This window comes from Lutra lutra, chromosome 8, assembly GCF_902655055.1.
Source record: "Lutra lutra chromosome 8, mLutLut1.2, whole genome shotgun sequence".
Taxonomy (NCBI): Eukaryota; Metazoa; Chordata; class Mammalia; order Carnivora; family Mustelidae; genus Lutra; species Lutra lutra.
Genome location: NC_062285.1, coordinates 88254664 through 88280100, shown reverse-complemented (window position 1 = coordinate 88280100; position 25437 = coordinate 88254664). Strand labels below are relative to the sequence as shown.

General features: G+C 45.0%; 1 protein-coding gene across 1 annotated transcript; it reads right to left on the bottom strand.

The window, feature by feature from the left end:
* Positions 1-860: 860 nt before the first annotated feature.
* On the bottom strand, positions 861-25374 carry HEBP1 (heme binding protein 1). Its single transcript, XM_047742882.1, has 4 exons — positions 25167-25374; positions 16878-17016; positions 14924-15104; positions 861-1455 (listed from the first exon to the last, which is right to left on the bottom strand). The coding sequence occupies exons 1-4, from the start codon at positions 25242-25244 to the stop codon at positions 1284-1286; spliced, it is 570 nt and encodes a 189-aa protein (XP_047598838.1). The 5' UTR covers positions 25245-25374; the 3' UTR covers positions 861-1283.
* Positions 25375-25437: the final 63 nt, after the last annotated feature.

Here is a 25437-nt window from a genome sequence, read left to right as displayed (position 1 = left end):
GCCCTCAGAAGGGATTGCTATTCTGAACGGTTGCCAGGAAAGGGGATGGCATAGCTGTCACTCCTTTCCTTAGCAAATCCCGTTTTATGTCCAGTGAGAACCCTTCCTGGTGAGGATTCAAGCTCATGTTTGTTTCTTTCCTCACTGCTTGTGTAGTAACTTTCTGATGGGTGCCAAGGTGGTTTTCTCCCAGAAAACCCATCCAGCGGTCCCCAGGGTTGAGGGGTGGGGAGGGTGCCCGTTGACAGGGTCAGGCTTTGGCACACCCTGGGAGGATCAGCATACTCTCCACGTGCCCTGTGACCTGCCAGCTTTTTCTGTGCTCTTGCTGACCCACACATTCTGTTCCAGCTCAGCAGCTTTCCCACCTGCCCCTCACACCCTCGGGGGTGGGGGGGGTGGGGGGGTGGGTCCATTTCCTTCCTTACAGGCCAAACTGCACATTCTTCTTCAGTTCATCAAACTGGACCTCAGCTTTTTCTCACCTCATCTTATTCCCACGGATAAATCCTCCAACCGTTCTCGCCTCCAGGGATACGTATCAGAATGTGATGATTTTTTTCCCCTTGGTTTACTTTTGTCCCTCCTGGAACGCTTCATGGGCCACAGTTGCAAACAGGATCCTCAACTTCTAATCATAGAATCCCTATGACACGGTCGTGGTAAATGTCTATGATGTTGGGACGGTCTAGCGTCTGGGACACATCTTCCCAGACCGGGGTCTTTGATTTGTAATTATGAAGGATTTTGGAACTAAATTTGGGATTCCTGTCCCAGTAAGCGTCATCATTAGTACTTATAATGTATTATTTATAAGACTGTGCCATCTTGGAAATAACTATACTCTGGATTTGTCTCAGTTTAAGTCAAAGATCTTTATTTTCAGGCCTCTTTTAGACAAAGGTCTTGCAAGAATCAGAAATGACAGATGGTGCACAAATCACATTTTCTCCTCCACCACAAAAGGACAGGGTCAATAATTTTTTGTGATCTGTTTTGAGTGACCCAGATAGCTGGGAAAACATTGCTGGATTTTTTTTTCTGATCTACCACAGAACTTTCTAAGTCAGTTCAAATGTTGCTTCCTATTTTGGCTGTCTTAGTTCCTACCAGGAGAGAAAGAGCATAGACAGAATAGGCGTATTTCATAAAACTGGCAGTACACAGCTTTGAAGGGACGTCGGCGAAGCTGGAGACACAGTTGGCAGCTGTGCCCCCTCCTTCCCCCCTCGGGAAGTGGACCCAGAAGCACAGGGCTGGGAAGTTGTAAGGCGGCGAGTTCCTCATGCTTTCACCAGCCAGACCTCATTGCGACGTCCGTAGGGCTTCATGGGAGGGTCATATCCAGTGCAGAAGTAGACATCACTGCGGCAGGTGGCCGTGCCCTCCAAGGCTGTACGCAGCTGGGTGGCATGAGCTATGTAGTCGGCCTCCTTCGCGTAACCACCGAACTGCCTACAGTAGAAGCGAATGAGGGGTTGATTAGGAGAAGACATGATCCCCAAGGGGGCAGGGGGAGTCTTTCTTATTTTTTATTATTTATCATTTTCTAAAGATATTTATTTATTTATTTATTTATAAGTAAATGGTGCAGGCAGAGGGAGAGGGAGAAGCAGGATCCTCACTGAGTGGGGACCCTGACATGGGGCTCAATCCTAGGGCCCCAGGATCATGACCTGAGCCGAAAGCAGAAGCTTAACTGACTGAGCCAACTGGGTGACTTTTTTTTTTTTTTTTTAATTTTATTGAGAGCAGGGCATCTTTAAAAAAAAAAAAAAAGAAGTCACTTGCCACTCTCAGTACGACAAGTGTGCTAGAGCAGGGGCTGTCGCTCCCTGAACAGTGGATTTGATCCCTCGGATCCTCACTTGCGCACCTGGGATAGGCTGTTGTTTTTCTGCCAGGGTCGTTATGAGCTTTAAATACAATAACTCTAATAGCTATTAGTGAATAGCTCTAATGCAGAGCCAGAAACACAGCAGTCAAGTACTAAGCATAAGCTTGCCTTTCCTTCCCAAAATGTCCCGGAGGATGGTAGGCTGACCTTCCCCTAGGCCATGGCTTCACCTTTCTCTCTAGCTCCCTCTTGCCTTGGCAGCCCCTCCTCCAGGCCCCTCTGTCTCCAGCTGGGGAAGGAGGAAGATGCAGGAGCATTAGGTAGGATAGAGCTGTAGCTAACGCTTCCCCCCCAGCAGATCCTTTCTGATGAGTGAACACATCACAGGGGTGACAAGTAGCAGCTTTGTTAAAAAACAGAGCGACCAAAGGGCCCCAAGGAAGTCTTGGGAGGCCCCGTGGCAAGCTTGAAGCATGCCCCAAATAAAGAAATCACTTCTCATAAATCCCTTTTCCTGTTCAAATCATGAAAGCTTTCTTTTTCTAGTAAGTAAAAAGACTTTCCTAAATCAGGCTTCTCTCTTAATGGCAGAAGGTGGGTACAGAGAAGGAATAAAGCTTGCCTTTTCGAGATGATTATTCCCTCCTTACGTCATCTGCCTACGCTCCAAAATTCATCCTGTGGCTTGCCCTAAATATACCAGTCTAAATCTGGGTTGCACTAAAATCTTTATTAGAGTCAAATATGTCCCCATTTCTAATGAGCTTTATGACTCAAAAGTCTGAATCTGCACCAGGCCAAGATTAGGCCAAATGCATTATTTTTGGTGGGGTTCTCTGAGTCACGCTTTGCTCTTTTATAAGTGGTTAGTCATGCTCGACAAGCATTCAGCATGTTGATTATAGGGTTATTGATGTAAAAACACCCAGGATTTCATCTTTAAAGGATTGGTTCTTCCAACGTCTAGACAGCTGCTAACAGTACACGGACAGAGCCGAGACCACTTTGGAATAGAGGAGGCTTGGTTCAAGTATATAGAAGAGAGATCATAAGGCTGATGAGGAAAATTGAACTCCAGCTTCACTGAGGCTCAAATGAGAGGAAAGTGGATTAGTAGACCCAGGGTGAACATTAAGGGAAGACTGTCTTGGTAGTAAAAGTCTGCAAGACTATGGGATTACTTTGAAAGAATGTCTATAGGTTGAGAACCACTTGCCTGAGATGAATCAGATGCTGAAGGTAGGAGCGGGTGTTGAGTGTCCGCTGTACCCCGCATTCAGGCTGTGACACTCAGTTCTTTTCCTTGAAAATGAGCCATGTTGGCTCTTTAGGCTACTGGGTTTTAGAAATGTCCAAAGGAAGAGGGGTCTTCAACTCATCAGTTGGTGACAAAAGGGCTAGCCGTATGCTCAGTCCTACCTCAGCCCCTCTCTCGTTCTTGGTCTTGCGCAAGGCTTCAACTTCTCTAACCTTCAGATCCTTCGTGTGCTAAATAGGGCTGACCAATACGTCTTAGAAGGTTGCTGTGAAGACGGAGGGAGACAAGATGGAGGCTGCTGTGCTCAGTGCTGGCTCACAGTAGGCCCACGACAAATAGGAGCTATTACTGTCATTTTGCAATTGCTCAGGACAGCCATCCGGTTCCCTGCCTCCTGGGGTGAGGGACACGATGGGAATCTCAAGTAGTATCAGGAACCCAGGAAGAGAGCCTAGGAATGACCAGCTGGCTCGATGAACTATCTCACCTTCTCCCCTGGGCCTTCTCTCAAAACCCTAATCTTTAACCCCACTCCCTTTTCCCATTCTTTTCCCCTTTTCTCTTTCTTTTCTTTCTCACTCTCTTCCCCCTCCTCCCTCTTCTTCTTTCCTTCCTTCTTTCCTTCCTTTCTTCCCTCCATCCTTCCTTTTCTTTCTTTCTTTCTTTCTTTCTTTCTTTCTTTCTTTCTTTCTTTCTTCTTCTCTCTCTCCCTTCCTTCCTTCCTTTCTTCCTCAGCACTTATGACCTTCTAACATACTATATAATTCATTTACTATGTTCACTGTTTATGGTCTGAGTTTTCCGGTAGAGTATAGGCCCCATGAAGGCAGGGATCTTTGTCACTTTCTGTGCACTGGTGTAGCCAGAGCACCTAAAAGGTGCCTGACACATGTTCGATCCCTTGGCCAAGTCAACAATTCTGGGGTAAACAGTATAAGTTAGTGTCTTCAGGTCTTCAGGTTGATAGACCTCAAGATGATCGCACTTAAGACTGTTTGCCTCCACATTCACTCACTCATATAATGAAATCTGAAGCACACACTAAGGGTGGGAATTCAAACAATGAAACTGGATTGACTGGAGCCACACTGGGAAGGGCCTTGAATGCCGTGCTGAGGACTTTGAAAAGGTGGGCTTAGGAAGGCTTTGAAAGTAAGGGGCTGACATGATCAGGTTTGTTTTGGAGAAATCCCTCTGGCGGCAGTGGAGGGAAAGAGATGAAATTGTTGGAGGCCAGGAACTACCATGTGTGAGATGACAAACACCTCTGAACAAAGGCAAACTTGACAGGTGACTAGAGGTGAGGGGAGGCGGGGAGAGCAGGAAGTTGAGGATTCTCCAGGGTTTCCAGGGCAGTCTCTGGATAGAAGCTGCTGCTAGGGATGCTAGGGTGAAGAAAAGGAGGGGTGGGGGTGACTGATAATATGGTTTGGGGGCCATGTTGATATGAAGGTATGTCTATGAAATACATTCATGAAACAGCTGTTGTGTGCCCAAGTGTGTGTCAGGCACTGCAAATCTCCTTAGAAGACCTGGCAAAGAACCAGAGCCAGAGATCCTGTGTTGGGAAGAGGTGGGCCTGGTGACAGATACTGGGAGTCCTCAGTGAGTAGGTACTGACTATCATCACGGGAAGGAAGGAGACAAGGCCTAGATGGTGAGCAGACATAGAGGGTCAGCGGGCTGCTCTTGGGCATCCTGGTCCCCAGGTGGTGGGCGGAAGAAGTGGCCTTGGCAGGGGCCCCTAAGGAAGGAGCTGTCTGAGAAAAACACAGAGACCCAGCAAGTGATATGGAGAATGTCATCATCTGGGGATTCATAAATTCACTTAAAAAACGCTCCCCAAACAAAACAAAAGCAATTTGAAAATATTTATTCCCAGGCCTCCAGAGATGCCGATAATGAGGATAAAAATTTCCCTCTTGCTTCATCATGGAAACTTCTAATAGAAAACAAGCAGAGCGAATGGGCTAGGAAACAGTAGACACTTGTGTCCTCCTCACAGCCAGTCTAACCATCACCCCCTCACCCAAGCACAGGACTGCACAAACGAGCCAGAAAACCAAACCGTACCAGGTACGTGGCCCTACTATGCCCGACAGAGGCCCAGTGCTAGCTCTTCGGCTCGTTTGGGGAGAAGCCATCCCGCTCCTCCCTGCCTCAGCTTCTAAGCCCAACACGGAGGGGAACACAGTGCCCACAGCTCCCCGCATTCATAAATGTGTTTGAGTGTGACTTCAAGAATTCTCATAAAGCCCTTTGAGCTCCTCAAAGGACATAAACATGAAGTCTACACATTATTTTTGTAAGCCTATTAACTAGTCTCTGTCTCCATCTTCAAAGAAGCTCTCTTCCAGGGCACTGTATTTTATCTCCCCCTACGTCAGAGTTCAGTATTTGGAACAAAGATTTTTGGTTACCATGGGAACTGAGGAAAGACACTCCCTCCACCCCATTCCAGAAACACAAAAGGAGCTGACTACAAAGGTTTGGAAGAGGTTTGTGGGGTGGGGATGAGGCAGGCATCAATGAGGCAGGCGAACAGATAGAGGCTTTGGTCCCAGGGGGGCTAGAAATCACAATGGTCGAAGCATGCATTGGGGTAGATGGAAAAATGGATGGTCTGAGACTTTAACAATCAACAAATCAACACAGATTTGGGGAGAGTCTATGCACGGAGCTCTGTGCTAGGCAAAGGAAGCGTAAGACTAGGAGCTGACAATCTCATGTCAACAGGTAAGAAGCTTTACCCCATGAGGCATTTCATTCAGTCGGACTGAACCATGCTTACTGAGTTGAGCAAGACGAGGACCAAAACACAAGTTGGATACCACAGAGCTATAAAGATGATGGAGACGTCTTTCTATCCTTGTGAGGTCTAACTGAAGTGGACAGGCCAGCGACACACATAAAGATTATATGGGACAGAAGGAAGCACTAGAAGGAAGGCAGAAGGTACAGATGGAATGCTCTGGGGGGGTGGGGAATAGGCAGTGATTTGTTCTGACTTAGAACATGAAGGGAAGGTGTTATGGAAGACCTGATAATAAGCCGTTGTTTATTGAGCATCTCTTCTTGATGTCAGCAATGAACAATATGACAAAAACGCCTGGCCTCAAGCAGCTTCCATCCAGCAGAGGCTGGAGAAGGGCTGTAGGAGGAGCTGGGCGAGCAGAAGTGGGTACTGCATGTGTACGTGTTTGGGGGGGGCATGCCTGAGATCAGGTGGACACGGAGTGGGGGTGTGTTGTGGATCAGATGCCATGACAAAGCATTTTTACTAGGCTTCACTGCCTGGCTAGACATCTGGGGACCCAACCCAAAGTTTACCCATCCCCCATCTCATTTAATTACCAGCTTGGGCTTTGGTCCCAACCCTAACGAGTGCCCGAGCTGAGAGATGGGGAGAGGTATGGGATGGGTCCCATGCTTGAGGGCTGGTGGTGATGAAAGAACACCTTAGAAGGGGCAGAGGTGGAAGAACTAGGAAAAATCAGGAGGACAGAGCAGTAGTTGAGGCAGGAGATGCCAAAGACCGAGGCAGGGAGGATGGAAGGGAAGGCACAGCTAGGAGGTGACTAGGACTTGGCCAACAGTTGATGTGGAAGGTGAAGGAGTCAGGATGCCAATTGAATGGGATGAGTAGGAGGATGGACGGGACCTTTTGTAAGACGGAACACAGGGCATCAGGTCTGGGGAGGAGATCTGAGCTTCATTTTTGACCTATTGATTTGGGAGACCTTGGGGAGGTTTAGGTGGAGATGCCTCCAGAGGGTGGAGGGGAGGCCGGTGCTTGGGAAACATGGCAGCCATGTTGACTTGGGCTCATCCCCCCAGAAATGGGGACTGAAGCCACTTCCAAGGACCCGTTTGTAAAGGACTGGTGGGACACCTGACCTGTTGTAGGGGGAAATGGTGATTAACTAGGTTTTAGATTCAGAATCTTGTCACTGGCAGGGCTCTTAGAAGTGAGGTGGCTTCAGTGTCAGAGGTACTCGACAGACATGTGCCAAATGCGACAAACTTGCCGCTGAGCACACGCATTACTCAGTGTAACTGCTGCACATCTGTGCAGATGGTGTTTGAATTCCTCCGGCCAAGGCTTCCTCACCCTGTGTCCTGTCTGTCCTACTGGTAGAAACTTTAGCCGGAAGGCTGTTCAGTAAGAAATATGCTTCCTTATAATTTCCACCCACAAAGACCACTTCTCATCTCTGAAATAGCGCAGGCCTGGGACGCCTGGGTGGCTCGTAGGTTAAGCATCTGCCTTCAGCTCAAGTCATGATCCAAGGGTCCTGGGATTGAGTTCCACATTGGGCTCCTTGCTCAGCGGGGAGCCTGCTTCTCCCTCTGCCTGCTGCTCCCCCCGCTTGTGCTCTCTCACTCACTTGCTCTCTGACAAATATCTAAATAAAATCTTTTAAAAAATTAATAACACAGGCCTGAAATATCAGAGACGTTTGTTTCTCATCTATTTTCCCCATTAGGAAAAACTAGTTTTTCCTGCTTCAAAGAGTGGACACGTCGTTTGTTCCCTGCTTTATTTTGAGCACTGACAAAATTCTTGGCACAGAACGAGGGAATAATGAATACATGGTTTTTTGACTGAATGAATACATGTGTAAATGGCCTCATCTTGGTCATCATGTTGAGTCTGATGAATGTTAAGGCATTCGAGGGAGATGAAGAGATGGTCAGGTTGGAGATGTACTGATGGAAGGGTGACAGTTGAAGCTATGGGAAGGGACCAAGATCTTTAGGGAGAAGAGGAAAAAAAAGAAAGGAAAAGGAAAAGAAAGGAAAAGGTAAGTGCAGGGAAGGCAAGGACCAAGACTTTCACTTGCTTATTTATTCCTCAGCTTTTAACTGAGCACTTACTAGAGGACAGCCTAAGGCCCTACCCTCAAGAATATTCTAGTGAGGGAGACGACAATAAATGCATGAACAAATAGGTATATAATGCAGATGAGAATAAGTGAAGAGAAGAAAAACCAAGCAGGGTAAGAGGACAGAAAAGGAAGGGGTGCTACTTTTGATAGAATGGTCAGATGAGGGGCACCCGGGTGGCTCAGTGGGTTAAAGCCTCTGCCTTCGGCTCAGGTCATGATCTCAGGGTCCTGGGATCAAGCCCCGCATCGTGCTCTCTGCTCAGCAGGGAGCCTGCTTCCTTCTCTCTCCCCTCTCCCTTCTCTGCCTACTTGTGATCTCTGTCAAATAAATAAATAAAAATCTTAAAAAAAAAAAAAAAAAGGAATGGTTGGGTCAGGCTGCTTGAAATCAAAATGACAGAGTTTAGGCATTGAGTAGACCAAGGAGGCAAACTGTATTATGTCTCCCATGGCCAGAGCCTCCTGTGATTATAGGTAGGCGCTGGAATTATCTAGGAATGTGACTAACACTGGTCTACAGCTCTCCTGAGCGGTAATATGGAACACCCTAGAGGCTTAGCAGTTCTTCCCAAAGTTCTCTTTCCCCAGGTTGAGCTTCCCAAGCTGCCAGTGGCCTCAGTAGGGCCTGGTCCTTTAGAGAGAAAAACAACAGCAGCATCCCTGGGCGCCCCGTGGCTGACAAAGTTGTATCACATGCACACTTTGTTGGACCCTAACAACAGTGTGTCATACATTCTATTTTATAGATGAGAAAACTGAAGCTCAGACAGCCCAGCTGTAAAACTCATAATTATTAGAGTTGTGGTTTGAACTGAAGTGTATCTGTAGTTACTTGACTTTTTGTTGTTAATTCTAGTAAAACTTGATCTGATTCTTGGAGAGCGATGAAGTCAAGAACAGGAAAATGGGCTAACACTGACCTAGTGTCTACCTAACGTCCAGCATCATGTAGGCATCTACAGATACCATGTTTCCTCCTCATGACAACCCTGGGCATTAGGTACTCTTTTCCCACCTTGTACTTGGGGAAATTGAGGTCGTTCGGTGACACACTAAAGGTCCCATGGCCATAGAGCAGGAGAACTAGGATTGGATCAGAGGTCACCCCGACAATGACTCGTGGTTTCCAGCTCTTTCCTTTATGCCCAGACATTTCACTAAAACCATCACCCTCTCCTGCCACGGGTCTCTGTCGAACCCAGCACTGCACTGTGGAAAGGAGGCTGAGCTGTAATCGAAGTGGCCTCCAGGGCAGTGAACCCAGAGGGAGCTGGAATGTGGCCACTCATACAAGTGTGAGGATACCTGTATTGCCTCTTGTGACCACTAAGGAGATTCTGATAGTGTTAGTCCTTCCTAGCCTTCTATCCATTGACTGGTAATACATACTGCTAAAAAACACATAATCCCTTTTGAACATCCCTTCATGATGTCCTACAAAAGGAAGCCTGAATTAAGGAGGCAAGGCTTTCATTTTAGATTTAATTTCGCCATCTAATGCCCTTACGTGTATTTGAAATAGTACTTTTGCCTTCTGCCACTTCACTCTGCCTTCCAGGTAAGGTACTCTTAAAGCACATTTGGCTGTGCAGTGACACCAAGTGGCTAGTTGAGGAATAACACATGCTGATTTAAGACCCTGGGTTAGGTTTAAAAAAAAAAAAAAAATTCACAGAGCCATGCCAGACACCCTATTTATCACATTCAGCCGTTTAGGTTTCAGAGAATTAATAGGAAACTTTCACAGACTGGACTTGAATAATACCTTTTAAAGAGATACCCTGTCCCTCCGTAAGGAACCAGGCTTCCTTGGAGAAATGTCAAACTCCAGCTCTAGGGCAAGAAATGCCCAGATGTGTTTGAAACATCTAGTCGCACCAGAAAGCAAGGAAGCTACCCTAGAGTACTAGAGTCTTGTCAAAAGGACCAGGCCGAATATGGGACAATGCGAGCTTCAGTAAGGACAGCTGCCAGGAGCGGAAATACATCAATTATGTTGAAATTAGTATGTTTATGCTGAACCTCAAAAAACAGAGACCGATGCCGCCTTGCCCATGGAGGATGTTCAGGAATGAAATCAATCTTCTGAAAATGGGCAAAGAGAAGGCAACGTGCTAAAGAGAAGGTATCTTGCCTTTTTATCTGTGCCTCCATCTCAGAGAAGTCAAATAGCAGAAAAGAGGAGGTTTCTTTTTATCAAAGGACACCAGCTAAAAAGTGAAGGAAAAATAGAGGACACTGTCATTTTATAAACTTGAACGAAGCCAGGCATCTAGGTAAGGGTGATCTGCACTCACGGGTATTGCAAAAACAGAAGCATGTGAATGTGATCAACTCCCCGGTGGCGGTCTACAACACTACCTATGAAACATGATCGCCATAGGCGCTGGCCTGAATCCGTCCGTGCCTCTGGTTCTAACTACTAACTCACAGGCAATGCCGGAGGCAGAGGAACATGTTGAAACACCACGGAAAGGCAGTCTGCAAAATTCAGACTATGGGAAACAACAGGACACATGATCCATAAGCAGCCATGAAAAATGGAAAGGTAGAGTAGTGAGAAAAACCATGGATTAGTAAAAGCTTAAAAGGTGTACTGACCAGGGATGCCTGGGTGGCTCAGTCAGTTAAGCGTCTGCCTTTGGCTCAGGTCATGATCTCGGGGTCCTGGGATCAAGCCCCGAGAAGGATTTTATTTGGATCCAGGTTCAAACAAACTTTAAAAACAAATGATCCGATAGTGGGGGAAATCTGAACACTGGACATTTTCTATTATCATGGCACTAATGACATGCTGTTTAAATTTTAGGAGTAATAAGACATTATGATTGTATTTTTAAAAAGTCTTTAGTAGTCACACTGAAGTATTTATGGATGAAATTAATAAAATGTCTGGAATTTGCTTCAAAATGACACAATAGAGGGGTGACAGTTGTGAGGGTACACATGACACAGGTCTGACCTTGAGTCAATTAACATTGAAGGTGAATGATGGGTTCCATTATCTTATTCTGGTTTTTTATTTTTGTTTTGTTTTGTTTTTGTTTTTGTTTTTTAATTTTTCAGAGACACACAGAGAGAGAGAGAGAGCACAAGCAGGGGGAACAACAGGCAGGGGGGAAGGGAGAAGCAGGCTCCCTGCTGGGCAAGAAGCCCAATGTGAGGCTCGATCCCAGGACCCTGGAATCATGACCTGAAGTGAATGCAGACACTTAACCACCCAGGTGTCCCTCATTATCTTATTCTATCTTTTCATACATTTGGAAATTTCCATACTAAAAAGTTAAGGACAAAAGAAAACCATCGGACCAGCCACCTTGAAGGTTTATGGAAATGATTTAATCACATCAACCTCATTCCTTATGAAATCAAAAGGGCAAAGGGAAAAAATAATTAATTACTGAAACCTACCACAGCTCATACACATTAAGTCATTTGTAAAAACAGGAGCATCTTAGTGACTACTTAAAGATACTCTTTAGTAGAAGTCCTCTGAGGGAGGTTGTTATGGGCACTTAACAGATGGAGAAACTGTCTTAGAGAAGCTGAGTGGATTCAAACTAAAATATACTTGTTCATTAGAGTACACCAGCCTGCCTCCCAAGACACATGGGGAAGAGATGGAGAAGAGGGAGCAGGAATGAGGGTGAGACATTGGAGACACAGCACCCAAGATTTAAGGAGGCCCTCACTGTCAGGGCCAATCCTGTACTTAGGCCACTGTGAAAGTGGGCGCCTCCTTAAGTTGTGTACCACAGCCACCTCGCTTCCCCACTCTAGTGCCTGTCCTTGGGAAAGATATTCCTTACCCTGAGTTTGAGTTTGCCTCTTTGGCGAAGGCAGGAAGGTCTGAATGATGATTGGAGTAGAGGCCCGGCTGCAGTACACGCACTTTCCTCTAGGGGGCACGACTACGGCCTACCACTGCCAGACCAGCCAAGCTCCGGTTGCCAGCGTCAGTGTTAGCTCCAGAGAAAGCTACACCCTCAGGTAGCAGTGTTGGAGCCAGGCAGCCCAATAAGTAAGTTCGGAAGCCCTGGAAAGTGGACAAAAACTGTCCAGGACAAGATTATCTGTGTATTTATTTTCCCTCCGTTGGTTCTGGAGTAGAAGCAAATCCACACCTATAGTTAATGCTGGTAAAGCTCCTGGCCTGTGACTGTACATGGTTCGGTGCCTGTCATAAAGGAGGATTTTAACAAATGGCAGGGGGCACTGATTCTCTACAAGAGACTCAGTTCCTGAAGGGGGGTTGGGGCCCAAAGAATAAAGACATGCAACCACCTGCACTTGTTATGCTCTATAGTCAAAAGGAACATGACCCCAAATGAGGCTCTGGAAACAGGACGGTGGACAAAGAACAACGGAGGGGGTGGCCATCCAGTTCTGGCAAATACTCCCTGCCTTTCTGGCATTCAAGAGGTAAAAAAGACAGCCCCCAAGTCCGATATATATTCTATACTCATTTATGTATTTGTGACCCCAAACAACAGCTTGACTTAGCTATTCCCTGAGTCTCCCGGAACCCTACCGCGGCTAATGTAGGTGTTCAGCCTAAACTGTGGGGATACTCCAACCACGCCAATCCGGCAAATGGCAAAGTATTTAGTAAGACATAATGCAAATGTTTGTGTGCCATAAGCTGAAGAAAATGAAATGAGAAATTGTCAGGACTCAGTATTTAACTTAATTCATCAATAATATAAAGAAATTAAGAAAACAATACTATTTGAATCAAAAAGAATAAAACACCTAGGAATAAATTTAACCAAGGAGATAAAAGATATGTACACTGAAAACTGTAAGACATTAATGAAGAAAATTGAAGAAGACACAAATAAATGAAAAGAGATTCCATGCTCATGGATTGGAAGAATTAATGTTGTTAAGATGTACATATTACTGAAAGCAATCTATGGATTCAATGCAATCTCCATCAAGATTCCAAGGGAATTTTTCACAGAAATAGAAAACCAACCCTAACATTTATATGGAACTACAAAAGACCCCAAATAGGGGTGCCTGGTTGGCTCAGTGGGTTAGGAGCCCCGCATTGGGCTCTCTGCTCAGCAGGAAGCCTGCTTCCCTTCCTCTCTCTCTGCCTGCCTCTCTGCCTACTTGTGATCTGTCTGTCAAATAAATAAATAAATAAATAATCTTAAAAAAAAAAAAAAAGACCCCAAATAGCCAAAGCAACCTGGAGGAAAAGGAAAAAAGGAAGAATAAAGCTGAAGCACATTTCCTGATTTCAAATTATATTACAAAGTTATTGTAATCAAAGCAGTATTGTACTGGCATAAAAACAAATATATAGGTCAGTGAAACAGAATAGAGAGCTCAGAAACAAACTCATGCATCTATGGTCAACCAACTTACAACAAAGAAATCAAGAATAGTTTCTTCAATAAACAGCATCTGGAAAATTGGATAGCAATGGGCAAAATATTGAAACTGGACTTCTATCTTACATTACACACAAAAAAAACAATGCAAAATAGATGAAAGACTTGAACATAAGACGTGAAACCGTAACATTCCTTGAAGAAAACATAAGAAGTAAACTCCTTGGCATCAGTCTTAGCAACAATTTTTGGTATTTGGCAATAAAAGCAAAAATAAACAAATGGGACTACATCAAACTGAAAAGCTTCTGTATAGCAAAGGAAGCTATCCACATAATGGAAAGGCAAACTACTCAATGGGAGAAAATATTTGCAAGTCATATATCTGACAAGGAGTTAAAAGCCAAAATAGATAAAGAACTCCTATAACTCAACAGCAAAAAAGCCACACATTCTGATTAAAAAATGGGCAGGGGGTCTGAACAGACATTTTTCTGAAGAAGACATACACATGGCCAGTAGGTACATGGAAAGGTGCTCAACATCCCCCATCATTAGTGAAATACAAATCAAAGCTGTAATGAGATATTACTTCATACCTATTAGAATGGCTGGTATCAAAAAGACAAGAAATATGTATTAGCAAGCCTTTGGAGAAAAGGGAACTCTCATTACTGTTGTCATGGGAATTGGTGCCACCACTGTGGAAGACAATATGGAGGTTCTAAAAAAAGTTAAAAGTAGAACTATCCTCGGATCCAGCAATTCCACTTCTGGATAGATAGCCAAAGGAATTGAAATCACTACCTTTTTTTTTTTTTTAAATTTTTTTTTTTAAGAGATGAAATCACTATCTTGAAGAGCTATCTGCACTGCCATGTTCATTGCTCCATTATTATAATAGCCAAGATACGGAAACAAGCTAAGGGTCCATCAGGAGATGAAGGGATAAAAATGTGGTATGTCTATACACAAAGCAGTATTATTCAGCCATAAAAAAAGAAACTCTGCCATTTGTGACAATGTGGATGACCTTAAGGACATTATACTAAGTGATAATAACTTGGACAGAGAAAGGAAAATGCTATATGATCTCACTTACATGTACAATTAAAAAAAAAAATAACAACAACTGAGCTCATCGATACAGAGAAGAGATTGGTGGTTGCCAGAGATGGGATGTAGGAGGGGAGTGGGAGAAAGGGTGAAGGTGGTCCAAAGATACAGATTTCCAGCTATAAGATAAACTAGTCCTGGGAATGTGATACAAAGCAAGGTGACGATAGTTAACAATGCTGTCATGTATATTTGAAAGTTACTAAGAAAGCAGATCTGTGAAGTTCTCATCTCAAGAGAAAGAAATTATAACTATGATGGATGTTAAATAAACTTATGGTGGTGAACATTTCATAATATTTCTATATATCGAAGCATTATATGTTGGACACCTGAAGTCAATACAATGTTATAGGCTAATTATATCTCAATAAAACTGGAATAAAATATAAATGTAATGCAAATGCTCATTGCAGATGATCAAGGAGTGGTTATGGAGATCAGATGTTACCCTCTGATGACTAGAAAATCAATTCCTTACAGGGAATAGACGGTGATGCTTTCCCTCTCCTCGATCTTAATGCTGTCATCGGTGGGAACTGGCGGGTTGCTCTGAAACTGGTTTGGAATCCGGAACCAGACTTTTAATTTCTTCTGGAGGGAGCCATCATCATCAGGAAACACAGCAAAGGAAATAGGAACTGTCATCCCCATTCCGATTCCTGAAAACATAAAACCCCACAGAGGGAGGGGGCTGTTACAGACAGAACTTGCTCAGGACCGTGGAAGATCAGCTAGTCTCATTCTTCCTCCAAGACAGTATTTTTGGTTCTTGAAATTAATAACAAACCTTCCAGGTGTTAAAACTATATAGTCAGATATACATAAAACAGCTCTTATTTGTATATACTGGAAATAGGAATGTAGTGATTCAACTTGTTTGGAAAAAATTATTTGGTAATACATATCAAGACTGTAAATCTATCAGTATCTAATTACCTTCTGTTTAAATGTGAATTTTAAGGAAGTAATCCAAAATATCTTAAAGGCTGTAGGTAATAGGATATTCATTACGGCAGAATTTATAATTGTCAGAGACTGGGAGCCATGTAAATGTTCAAAACAGGAATATGTCTAAATTACAGGTACACAATGCAATATAATGTAGCTGTCAACAATGCAATATAATGTAGCTGTCAACAACCACACTTAAGAAGATTGTTTAGCACTAGTGGAAAATAGCTATAAGTAACTGTAAATACTGGAAGGATACATAATTGCACAAACACTATGATTACATTTTAAAGGCTTATTAAAAAGCCCTAAAGAAATACATTCAGATGGCAACAATGATTGCAATAAAAAAGATGGGTTGGGGTACTGTTTTGTTATTTTCAAGATTTTCTTTAATGTTTAATCACATAAAAAGTTTTTCAAAGATTTTATTTATTTGGGAGGGGAGGGGCAGAAGGAGAGAGAGAGAGAATCCCAAGCAGACTCTGTGTTGCACATGGAGCCCAACGTGGGACTTGATCTCACCACCCTGAGATCACGACCTGAGCTGAAGCCAAGGGTCGGATGCTCAACCGACTGAGCCACCCAGGTGCCCTGGATTTTATCATTTTTATACAAATATTCTTCTAAAAAACATTACAACAATATTAAGAAGGAAAAGATTTCTTCTTGACCTCCTACTGGTTGACTTATTGTCCAAAGCCTGACTACTTTGGTGTTACTAAATGCTACTGAGGTTAATACCAGTTTCTGACTTTCTAAATCATCAGCCTGAGAAATATCCTAAAAATTAAACATCACCTTTCTTTTTTCTTTTGCCTTGCTTTGGACCCATTTGGGGTCTGCACTGATTCTAAAGAGCAGTCCAAATGAGAGAGCTTTAGAGTTAAGTTCATATTTAAATACGGTTTCCATGCTGACAGGTACACTGAAACTTCAGGCCCGTTGTTTTAAAAATAGGGGCACGGCCAGCACAGACTGCCATGTCTAAGACTGGAACAGCCTAAAAACTCTCAGCCCCTTCATTTGCCAGAACAGAGCCGAGGACCTGGCATACTCATCACTCACCGAGACTCAGAGCCCTGCGGATTCTGAGCAACCTGGGGACTGGGCAGAGATGTTCAGCCTGGAGGCGGAGGTCTCAAGTCTGAGGCTGGCCTGGCTCTGTGACTTGGCTTTCCTCACTCAGTCAACCAGTCCAAAGATACTATAAGCACTGCAGGGTTGATACCCCGAGTACATGTTCACGCCTGGGAGAGAATCATGCCAGGTGATATGGAGCAGGGAGACCACATACCGAGGGGTAGGCTGGATGGGGTCAGTGTGGTCCCCCTAGAGCATTCTTGTGCACAGAGCCCAAGTTCATGTGCTACTGAAGCAGGTGGTGACAGGTGCCCTGTGGCCCCTCCCTGTATTTTCCCCTGATGAGACCTAGCAAGCTTGCCTCTGAGCCCAGAACCACATCGTTCAGGGATACTCACCCTTGTCATTGGTGCCTCCCACATACTTCATGACTTTGGGCATTGCTTCCCGGAGACCCTCATCCACAGGCTTGTCTGTCACTTCCACTGTGGCAAACCGCCCCCCCTCACAGGTCCTTTCCTCATAGGAGACGTCTTCCTAGAGATAGAATTTACATACTTAAAAGAATTAAAATGGCAACTGGTGATTACTCTAGAAGCGGTGATGGTCCAGTTATAAGAACGGCTAAAGAACTTTTCATAATGAACCTGGGCATGGTGACAGGGTAGAAGAGACAGTTAGGAGTATGAAGGGCCGTGAGAAGATTCTGGGATTTCTTACAAGTGTAGAATCAGCAGAAAAAAACTTCAAATTATCAATACTCTCAGAGAGATAAGAGAAGATATTGCATCCAAAGCCACTCACAACATCACCAGAATGCTATAAAAATAGGATGTTCAGAGATCAAAGAGCTCTTAGAAATTAAAAATATAACAGAAATGAAAAATTCAGGGGAGAAGTCAGAAGATAAAGCTGAAGGAAATCTTTCAGAAAGTCAAGTAAAGAGGCAAAGACATAGAAAACAGAAGAGAATTGGAAATCAGAGAATCAAGCCAGGAGATCCAACATCTGAATGACAGGACCGCCAGGAGAAAGAGATGAAAACTGGGAAAGAAGAAAGAAAGAGATCCAGCAACAATGTCACAAACTCGAAGGCCACAGGATTAGCCTCATTCTAGAAGCAGGGCTGCAGGTCAAGAAGAATCAGAGTCACTCAGAGAGGGAGACAAACCATTAAGAGACTCTTAACTCTAGGAAACGAACTCGGGTTCCTGGAGGGGAGGTTGGTGAGCAGATGGGGTAACTGGGGGATGGGCATTAAGGAGGGCACATGAGCACTGGGTGTTATATACAAGTGATAAATCACTAAACTCTACCTCTGAAACCAATAATATACTATATGTTAATTATATAAAATAATATACTATATGTTAAGAAATTAATTAATTTAATTAAAAAATAAAAATAAAAGATCCCATGGCAATTTTCACCAAATTAAAAAAAAGAAGAAGAATCAGAGTCATTCTCTTCACTTGTACTATTCCCAGACACGACTCCTCATTCCAACTCATCTCACTAAATCGTACTCCCCTGAACTCTCAGCTCCACTGCCTATTCCCCCAAAGCCAGGGAGGACCCCCGCTCCTCATGACCACTCTCCACATGAGTCTCTGCCCTAAGGTCATTATCCTTTGCCTTATGGACGCTTGTGGCCCTCCTCCATCCCCTCTCCTCTTCCTTGTCCTTTGATATCTCATACGATATAATTTTGTATTCCTTGAACATACGCTATAAGACAGTGTTTTTCAAACTTGGAAAAGAATCACGATTCAAAACAAGAAATGTATTTTTACCTCATGCCCTTATCAAGAACACACATGTGACTGAAACAGCGTTTCACAAAATGAAACTTCACCCTTATGGAGGAGGGTGAATATACCAGCCTTTTCTTTCTTTCCTGTTGACTTTTACTCTACTCAAGTGTATTTTATTCTATTCCACCAAAAGAAGAAAGACATACTCTATACTGATTTTGCTCTCTGGTAACGGAACAGTGTGCAGTTTGAAAAATCTGCTCCAAAGTCTTTGTGGACAAGAACTATGTGGACTCTGTGGACCAGAACGATGCCATGGAGCATCGTAAATTAGATGCTCAACGGGTGTTTGGTTATGGATTAAGGAGCTGCCTCTCTTACTCATGATTGTGAAAAATAAGCAGAAGATGTGGCTGCCCCGGCTGGGCAAATGGGCCTTCCTGGGACATCCTAGACTGAAAGTCCTCAACTCCCAAGGGGACAGAATGACTCTTTGGAGGTGGGTAGGACTGTGGGGCTAAGAGATCTGTATAGTCTGAAGAAGTACACTTACATTCTAATTTTATGTTTAGAATGGAAAAAAAATTTTTTTTTTGTGATGCAAAATTAAAGAAGAATAGTGAGAAAGGGGCCCAGGAAATCTGAAAGGTTTCTGAATGCCAGTTTCATCAACTTCCCTTCACATGGGGCAGGGGAAATTGCACGAGACTAAGAATCAAGAGGCTCCAAATCAAATCTACTGTGTCATTCGGGGGATGGCTGTGAGGTCCTCCCCTTGGAAGGTGTTGCATTTCCAAAGGGCCTTCAGTAGCAAGCCGTGCTGTATAAACCTGGGGTATTTTGCCCTTTCTGGTTCTGTCACAGCAGAGACTAGACTCACCCTTCATTTGAGGTCCCTTTGAGTCTTGCCACTCGTGTTTAAAATTCCAGAAACGCTACTCTGTGAATCACAGAATTGCAGCCTGAAAGCCATTTTAAAGTTTGTCCAATCAAGCTAATTTCCCAAAGAGGAAATGAAGCACCAGAGGGACTAAGTTCCCCAGGAACACACAGCTACTAAGTGGTGACATTGGCACCAGAATTCCAATCTCCAAACCCTAGTCTAAGGTTAACTGCTGGGCTCGGTACTGTATGGGGGATGATGGGAATGCTTTTAAGCATCTTCCTTTGGCTACTGATTTAGTTCTTCCTGTTGGACATTTGGATGTCTGTGTCCAGCTCCAAACAGGGGCAGCTAAAGTCATTGAATGCAGCTTCTTCTCTCACAAATGGAGAAACTGATGACAAGCTCTCACTGGAGAAAAGACCTGGCTGGCTCTTTCCTTCATTCTTTCTTTTCTTCTCTTATTAATTCAACCAACAACAATGGAGCTTCTCCTATGTGCTGAGCACTGTGCCCTGTGCCCTGTGCTAAGATACAGCAGTGATGAATGATACAGTTTCCGACATTGGGAAGGGGGGATCTGGTCTAATAGAAAAACCAGGTTATAATCCAATGATATATATAAGAGGAGAGGCAGGGCAACATGGGAACACAGAACAGGACTACTTTGGTTATTCTGGGGGGCAAGGTGTGTGTTGATGTGCTCGGCTAGGTCCAGGCTGATCTAAGAACCTTGAGGTTCTTAAAGATCATCCAACTGGACATCCAGTCACTGATGCATGGATTTATTGAGAAATATTATTGAAGACCTCTGCCAGGTGCTATGGATTTGGAGATTAAGACAATATGGGCAGTCTAGTGGGGTGGTGAGAAGATTATGAAATTATCATATGATGTAGCAAATGTTCTGCAAGTTTGGGGAGGGCAATTTCAGGTAGCAGGCACCACAGGTGGAAAAGAGCCAAGGGGTAGAACACAGCTGGTTCGCTGGGGCTGGAGCAAACCCTGTCAAGCAGGGCACAGTGAGAGAGGGGGCTGCAGATTCTGGCTGGGCCAGACCCCTGGAGGACTCCTAGGCTGCCATAGGGAGGATTCTGTGAGCATCGTTCCAGTGACAGTGAGCTGAGTACAGGTCAGTTTAATCTACCCCAAATTCGTTCAATTGACTTTGTGATCCAAATGTGGGATTTTGAGTGGGAGGGGTCCTGGCACAGAAAGGAGTTCTGGGGATCCTACAGGTGATCTGTGCTCTCAGACTTTTCTCTAGGCAGAAAGTCCATGGCAAGAGAAGAAAGGCAACCAAGAAAAGAATCCAGTTTGATTCGGAGAGCCAAGGTCCCCATGATAATTCTACCAGTCCTTTTTTTTTTTTTTTAAGATTTTATTGATTTATTTGAGAAAAAGCAAGCAAGAGGGAGAACGACAGAAAGCCTGAGCAGCGGGGAGGGACAGAGGAAGAGGGAGAAGCAGACTTCCTGCTGAGCAAGGAGCTTGATCCCGGGACCCTGGGACCATGACCTGAGCTGAAGGCATCACTTAATTGGCCTTCTGCTATTTCCTTCAATGCCATGGTCATTCCTGCCTCAGGGCCTCTGCACCTGCCCCTTCTGCCTGGAGTACCTCTTTCCTGTCTCTGCCTGATGGACCCCTACTTATCCCAAAAGTCCCAACCTCAAAGTCACTTCCTCAAAGAGGATCCTCATTTAAAACAAGTTCCCATGATATTTTTTATAGACCCCTGGACTTTCACAACACAAGAGTTATTGTAATTATAACTGAATAATAATGCATTTAACCTCCACCTGTAACCATAAGCCCCATGGGGTCAGGGGCTATCTGTGTTTACCACTGTATGTTTTAGCATCTAGTACCATGTCTTGCATATAGTAGGTAATAGGAGTATTTGTGGGAAAGGAGGCTGTGGCATAAAACCTGGTTTTACTCGAAGGACAAGGAATAGAATAGACAGAGCTGGGTAGACAGATGAGCAATTAGTCTAATTATACCTATGCAGGAGAAAAGCAAACTCACAATGTCTTAAGGTGGTACTACAGAAGGTCCCACCTTATTGGATAGCATCTGTGTCCATAAACTCATTTGAACCACTGGATCACCGTGAAGATTTAGGTTGGAGAGAGGGACATTGCAAAACTACCCAGCTCTCCAGGGAGAATTTTTTTTTTAATTATTTTTTTAAAGATTTTATTTATTTATTTGTCAGAGAAGGAGAGAGAGAGAGAGAGAGTGCACACAGGCAGAGGCAGAGGGATAAGCAGGCTTCCTGCTGAGCAAGGAGCCTGATGTGGGACTCGATCCCAGGACACTGGGATCATGACCTGAGCCGGAGGCAGCTGCTTAACCAACTGAGCCACTCAGGCATCCCTCTCCAGGGAGAATTTAAATAGAGTTCTATTTCCACAGAAAATAAAGCACCTAAGTTAACACAGCTAACACATTCGATTCTTCCAATTTAGTGTCTTTAGTGTATGTCCTTGTCACATGGAACATAATAACAGCCCACCTCTGTCCCAGATTCTGCTAGCTTATGCTCCCCATCCGACATGGATTTGGCCCAAGGCCGCAAACACCAGTTTTCAACATTCCCCAGGAACCCTGGTCAAATTCAAATCCCAGACTGGGATCTTGAAACAATGCCTCTTGCTATGGAATTTGCAAGGTTCTCTGTGAGGTCAATTTTTTTTCTTGCCACCTGCTGGGGTGGGTATAACATGTTGATTCTGGAAGCCCGCTTTCTCATCATAAAACAATAATTTCTCATCATAAGAAAAAATAATATAGCCCACCTAACTCGGGACTTTCTATGTGTCAGGTATTGTTTTAAATACTTTGCATGAATTTGTTCCTGCAATCCCTCCAATGATCCTGTGAAGAAGTGAGTGTTTTTATCTTTATTTTCAGGTGAAACTGGAGCACGAGGGGTTAAGTAACATGACTGAGTTACAGTGGGCAAGTGGTAGAGCCAGGATTCAAACCCCTGGGCAGTTGGGTCCTAACCAATGTGCACAGGCTGGGAAAAAAATCCCATTAAGATGTCAGTTATTAATATCAGTCCTGCTCTGTGCATCCACAAGACCCACCTAATTCAATACAGTGTGAGCAGTGTGCCCACCTGCTTCCTGAAGCAATGTGGAAGGCACCTGATAAGCTCTGCAGCAGCCCGGATCTCCCCATCACAATCAGTCCTGAACATATGGTTAGCCCGAACCTGAGCTACACAGGGCCCACTGTCTGCCATCTATTGGCCCAAGAAAATGGGCAACAATTCCTGACCCAGACGCTACCCGGGGCAAGAGAGATAATTCCAGGGAGAGTCTGTCTTCAAAGTAATAATCCCCTGAATTTGTATACTTTTTAAAAAAGGCTTGAGTATCTTTGAATAGTTACATAATTGTCACATAGGCACTGTCATTCTCATAGCTGAGAGATTTCAGGGTTCACAGTGCTTAGGAGGTTAAGTAACTTAACCGAAATTACCTGTGAAACTAAGGGGAAGCCAACGGTTACCATACGCTACCAAGTACTAGATATTTTGCTGAACAACTTATAGCTGGTTATCTCATTGAAATTCCCAAACATCCTTATAAGATACAAATTGTTATTTCCTCTCATGATTGGCTTCAGAGAAGTTAAGCAAGTTGCCTTTGACCACACAGCTAGGAAGAGCAGAGCTGAGTTCTGTCTGACTGAATGGTATTACCACATTTGTAGGGTGTATGAGTTTACAAAGCATTTTCATGTTTTTTAAAAAATGTAATATTTATGGTTGGTCTGGGAGGAGATGGGAGAGGTATTTTTATGCCCGTTCTACACCTGCAGAAACTAAGAACATTCAGGTTAAGTGATCTGCATCAGCCTGGTAGCAATATCCCATACAGCACCATGTTCCCATCAAAGGTTGAGGGAAGATGCTTATCAGAGAACTGTTACCAGAGCTCAGAGACCTGGGTTACTTGGAAGAAGCTAGAACCACGGTGGCCTGTCTAGAAAGAGCTGGAGCTGCGGAGAAACTCTTGGTGCCAGAGACCTGATAGTTCAGAGAAAGAAAGGGAGAAACACTTTCTTCCTTTCCTTCCACCTTTTTATCTCCCACCAGTGCCTCCCCCTGGGTGAACCTCACGGCGAGTTATCTGACACTGGAGCCTGGGAAGTAGGCAACTGGAATCAGCCCCCACTCCAGACTGAGACACGACCCCCACTCCAGACTCCAGACTGAGACCCAGGGAATGGGCAGGGGAGGCATCTGAGGACAGACAGTCGGTACAGCAGCCCAGACCCTGTACTGGCAATTGTCTGTTACCCCAAAAAGACCCAGAGAGCTGGATTCCACTACAGAAGGGAGAGCTCTCTGGGAGCTGTTGGTAACATGGGGATTCTTTAAGCGTTAGGGCCAAAAAGCATCCTAGACATTCCTGGGCTGAGTCCACAGACGAGCACACGCACCTCACACAGGCAGGGTCTCACCACAGACAGTTCCTGTGGCCTGCAGTTTATGAACATTGGTAGGCAAACAGGTAAAACTGACATTATTTGCCCCACTCGAAACCACAGCCTCATTCCTCAAATTCCCTATTCCTTCCACCCTTCCCCACTTGTTTTTCTTCATAGCCTTGATGGGCAGCTGATATCAACGTATTTGACCTGTTTACTTGTGCATTAGCCACTAAAATGTAAGCTCCACGAAGATGGGGGTTTTGTTGGTTTTATTCATTGCTTTATCCCCACTGCCTGTAAGAGTGATGTACATAGATGGTACTCAACAAATTTTAGTTACTTGTTGAATACATTAATTCTAACTTAGGAGAGTTCACATGAAGAATCTGGATTTCTGGTTTTCCTTAAAAATCTGGCAATCCTGGTTTATATCCCTGCATAGCAACATGGCTGCTCTTTGTAGAGGGGACCCCGAATTCTTTCTTGGATTTGCCTCAGTCCCCACCTTGCCTTAGAGTCTAACACAGGCAGCTTCACTCATTTCCAGAGCCTGCCTGGATGCTTGTAGGCATCTGAATGTCACCCTTGATCCGGGCTCAACTTGGTCATTTTAAGTGCAGCTGAGGGAACTCAGAGACAGACAGATGAAGTGACCCGGCTCTGGTTATAGCTGCGTGAAGAACCCAGACTACAGTCTGGTTGAGGGCTTTTGTGTGACCATCACCGCACTGAGTACCAGAACTGGGTCCTCAGACAACACAGTCCTTTAACATAGGAGGTGCTGAGCGGGGAACTGAGTATACAAAAGGCACAAAGTACCTGTTTGCAAGGAGATTGTAATCTAGCTGCAGACTCTTCGTTTTCAGGGGGCAATCCAATTTGCTTGTGTTAGCACTGATGTCAATTTGTGGGGGAGACAGCAGTTAAGCCTTTTTCACCCATCCTGTATCCTAGGACCCAACTCTGGGAGTTCCACGGGCCAGCATACCATGTTACTGCTCTGGGCCTTTGCGCATGCTCTCCGCTTTTCTGCGCCCTCCTAACATACCAGAAACCCAGGTGAAGACACTTCCTCCGGGAAGTCCCCCTCATCAGCCCCTAGCAGAATGGATCGGTCCTTCCCGTGCTCCCTCCCGTGCACCTTTACTTCGGTGGAGCACAGATCTTGCTCCATTATACTCCTGTCTCCAGTAGCTGGGAATTTCTTGAGGACAAGCACGTTTTCGATCTTTTTGCACCCGAAGTCCTCCCAGCAAAGAAATGATCAGAATGCTTGGGATGTTTACATGAATTAATGCATTCAACAGGCGCTGTTCCGTCGCCGCGCCTAGACTCCTCTTTTAAAGCCATCTCTCCTCTTTGTCTCCCCTCCTCCCAGTAGAGCCCTCAGTCTGCTGTTCTGTACTTCCCTTTCACTTCCTCCTTCCCAGTTCGCGTGCTGGGCATGGAAGGCCATGCCCCCCCGGCAGAAGCCAAAACGCACATTCTGGGGCAGACCGCTTGCCCCACCTGCCCGTCAGAACCCACTCCAGCCCGGGTTAGGGTGCGGTGGGCGGGCGCAGCCCCGCTTCAGGTCCTCGGCAGCCCTGCGGGCCTACCTTAGCCCCTTTGCTCAGGACCTGCCAAGGCCACGTCTCTACGCTCCCGAACAGCGAGTTCTTGATCAAGCCCAGCATGGTGTGGCTGCGGCGCTCCGGGGGCACCTGCGGACTCAGGGCTCCAAGCGCGGCTGGGGCAAGTGGGCCGGGTGGGCTGGCGGGCGCCTCGGACCCCGCCCCGCGGAGAGTCGCTAGGAGGCCGCCGCGGCGGGACAGGGCGGGGCGGCGGAGAGGCCACGCCCCCGCCGGCGCCGCCTCCTCTACGGCGTCT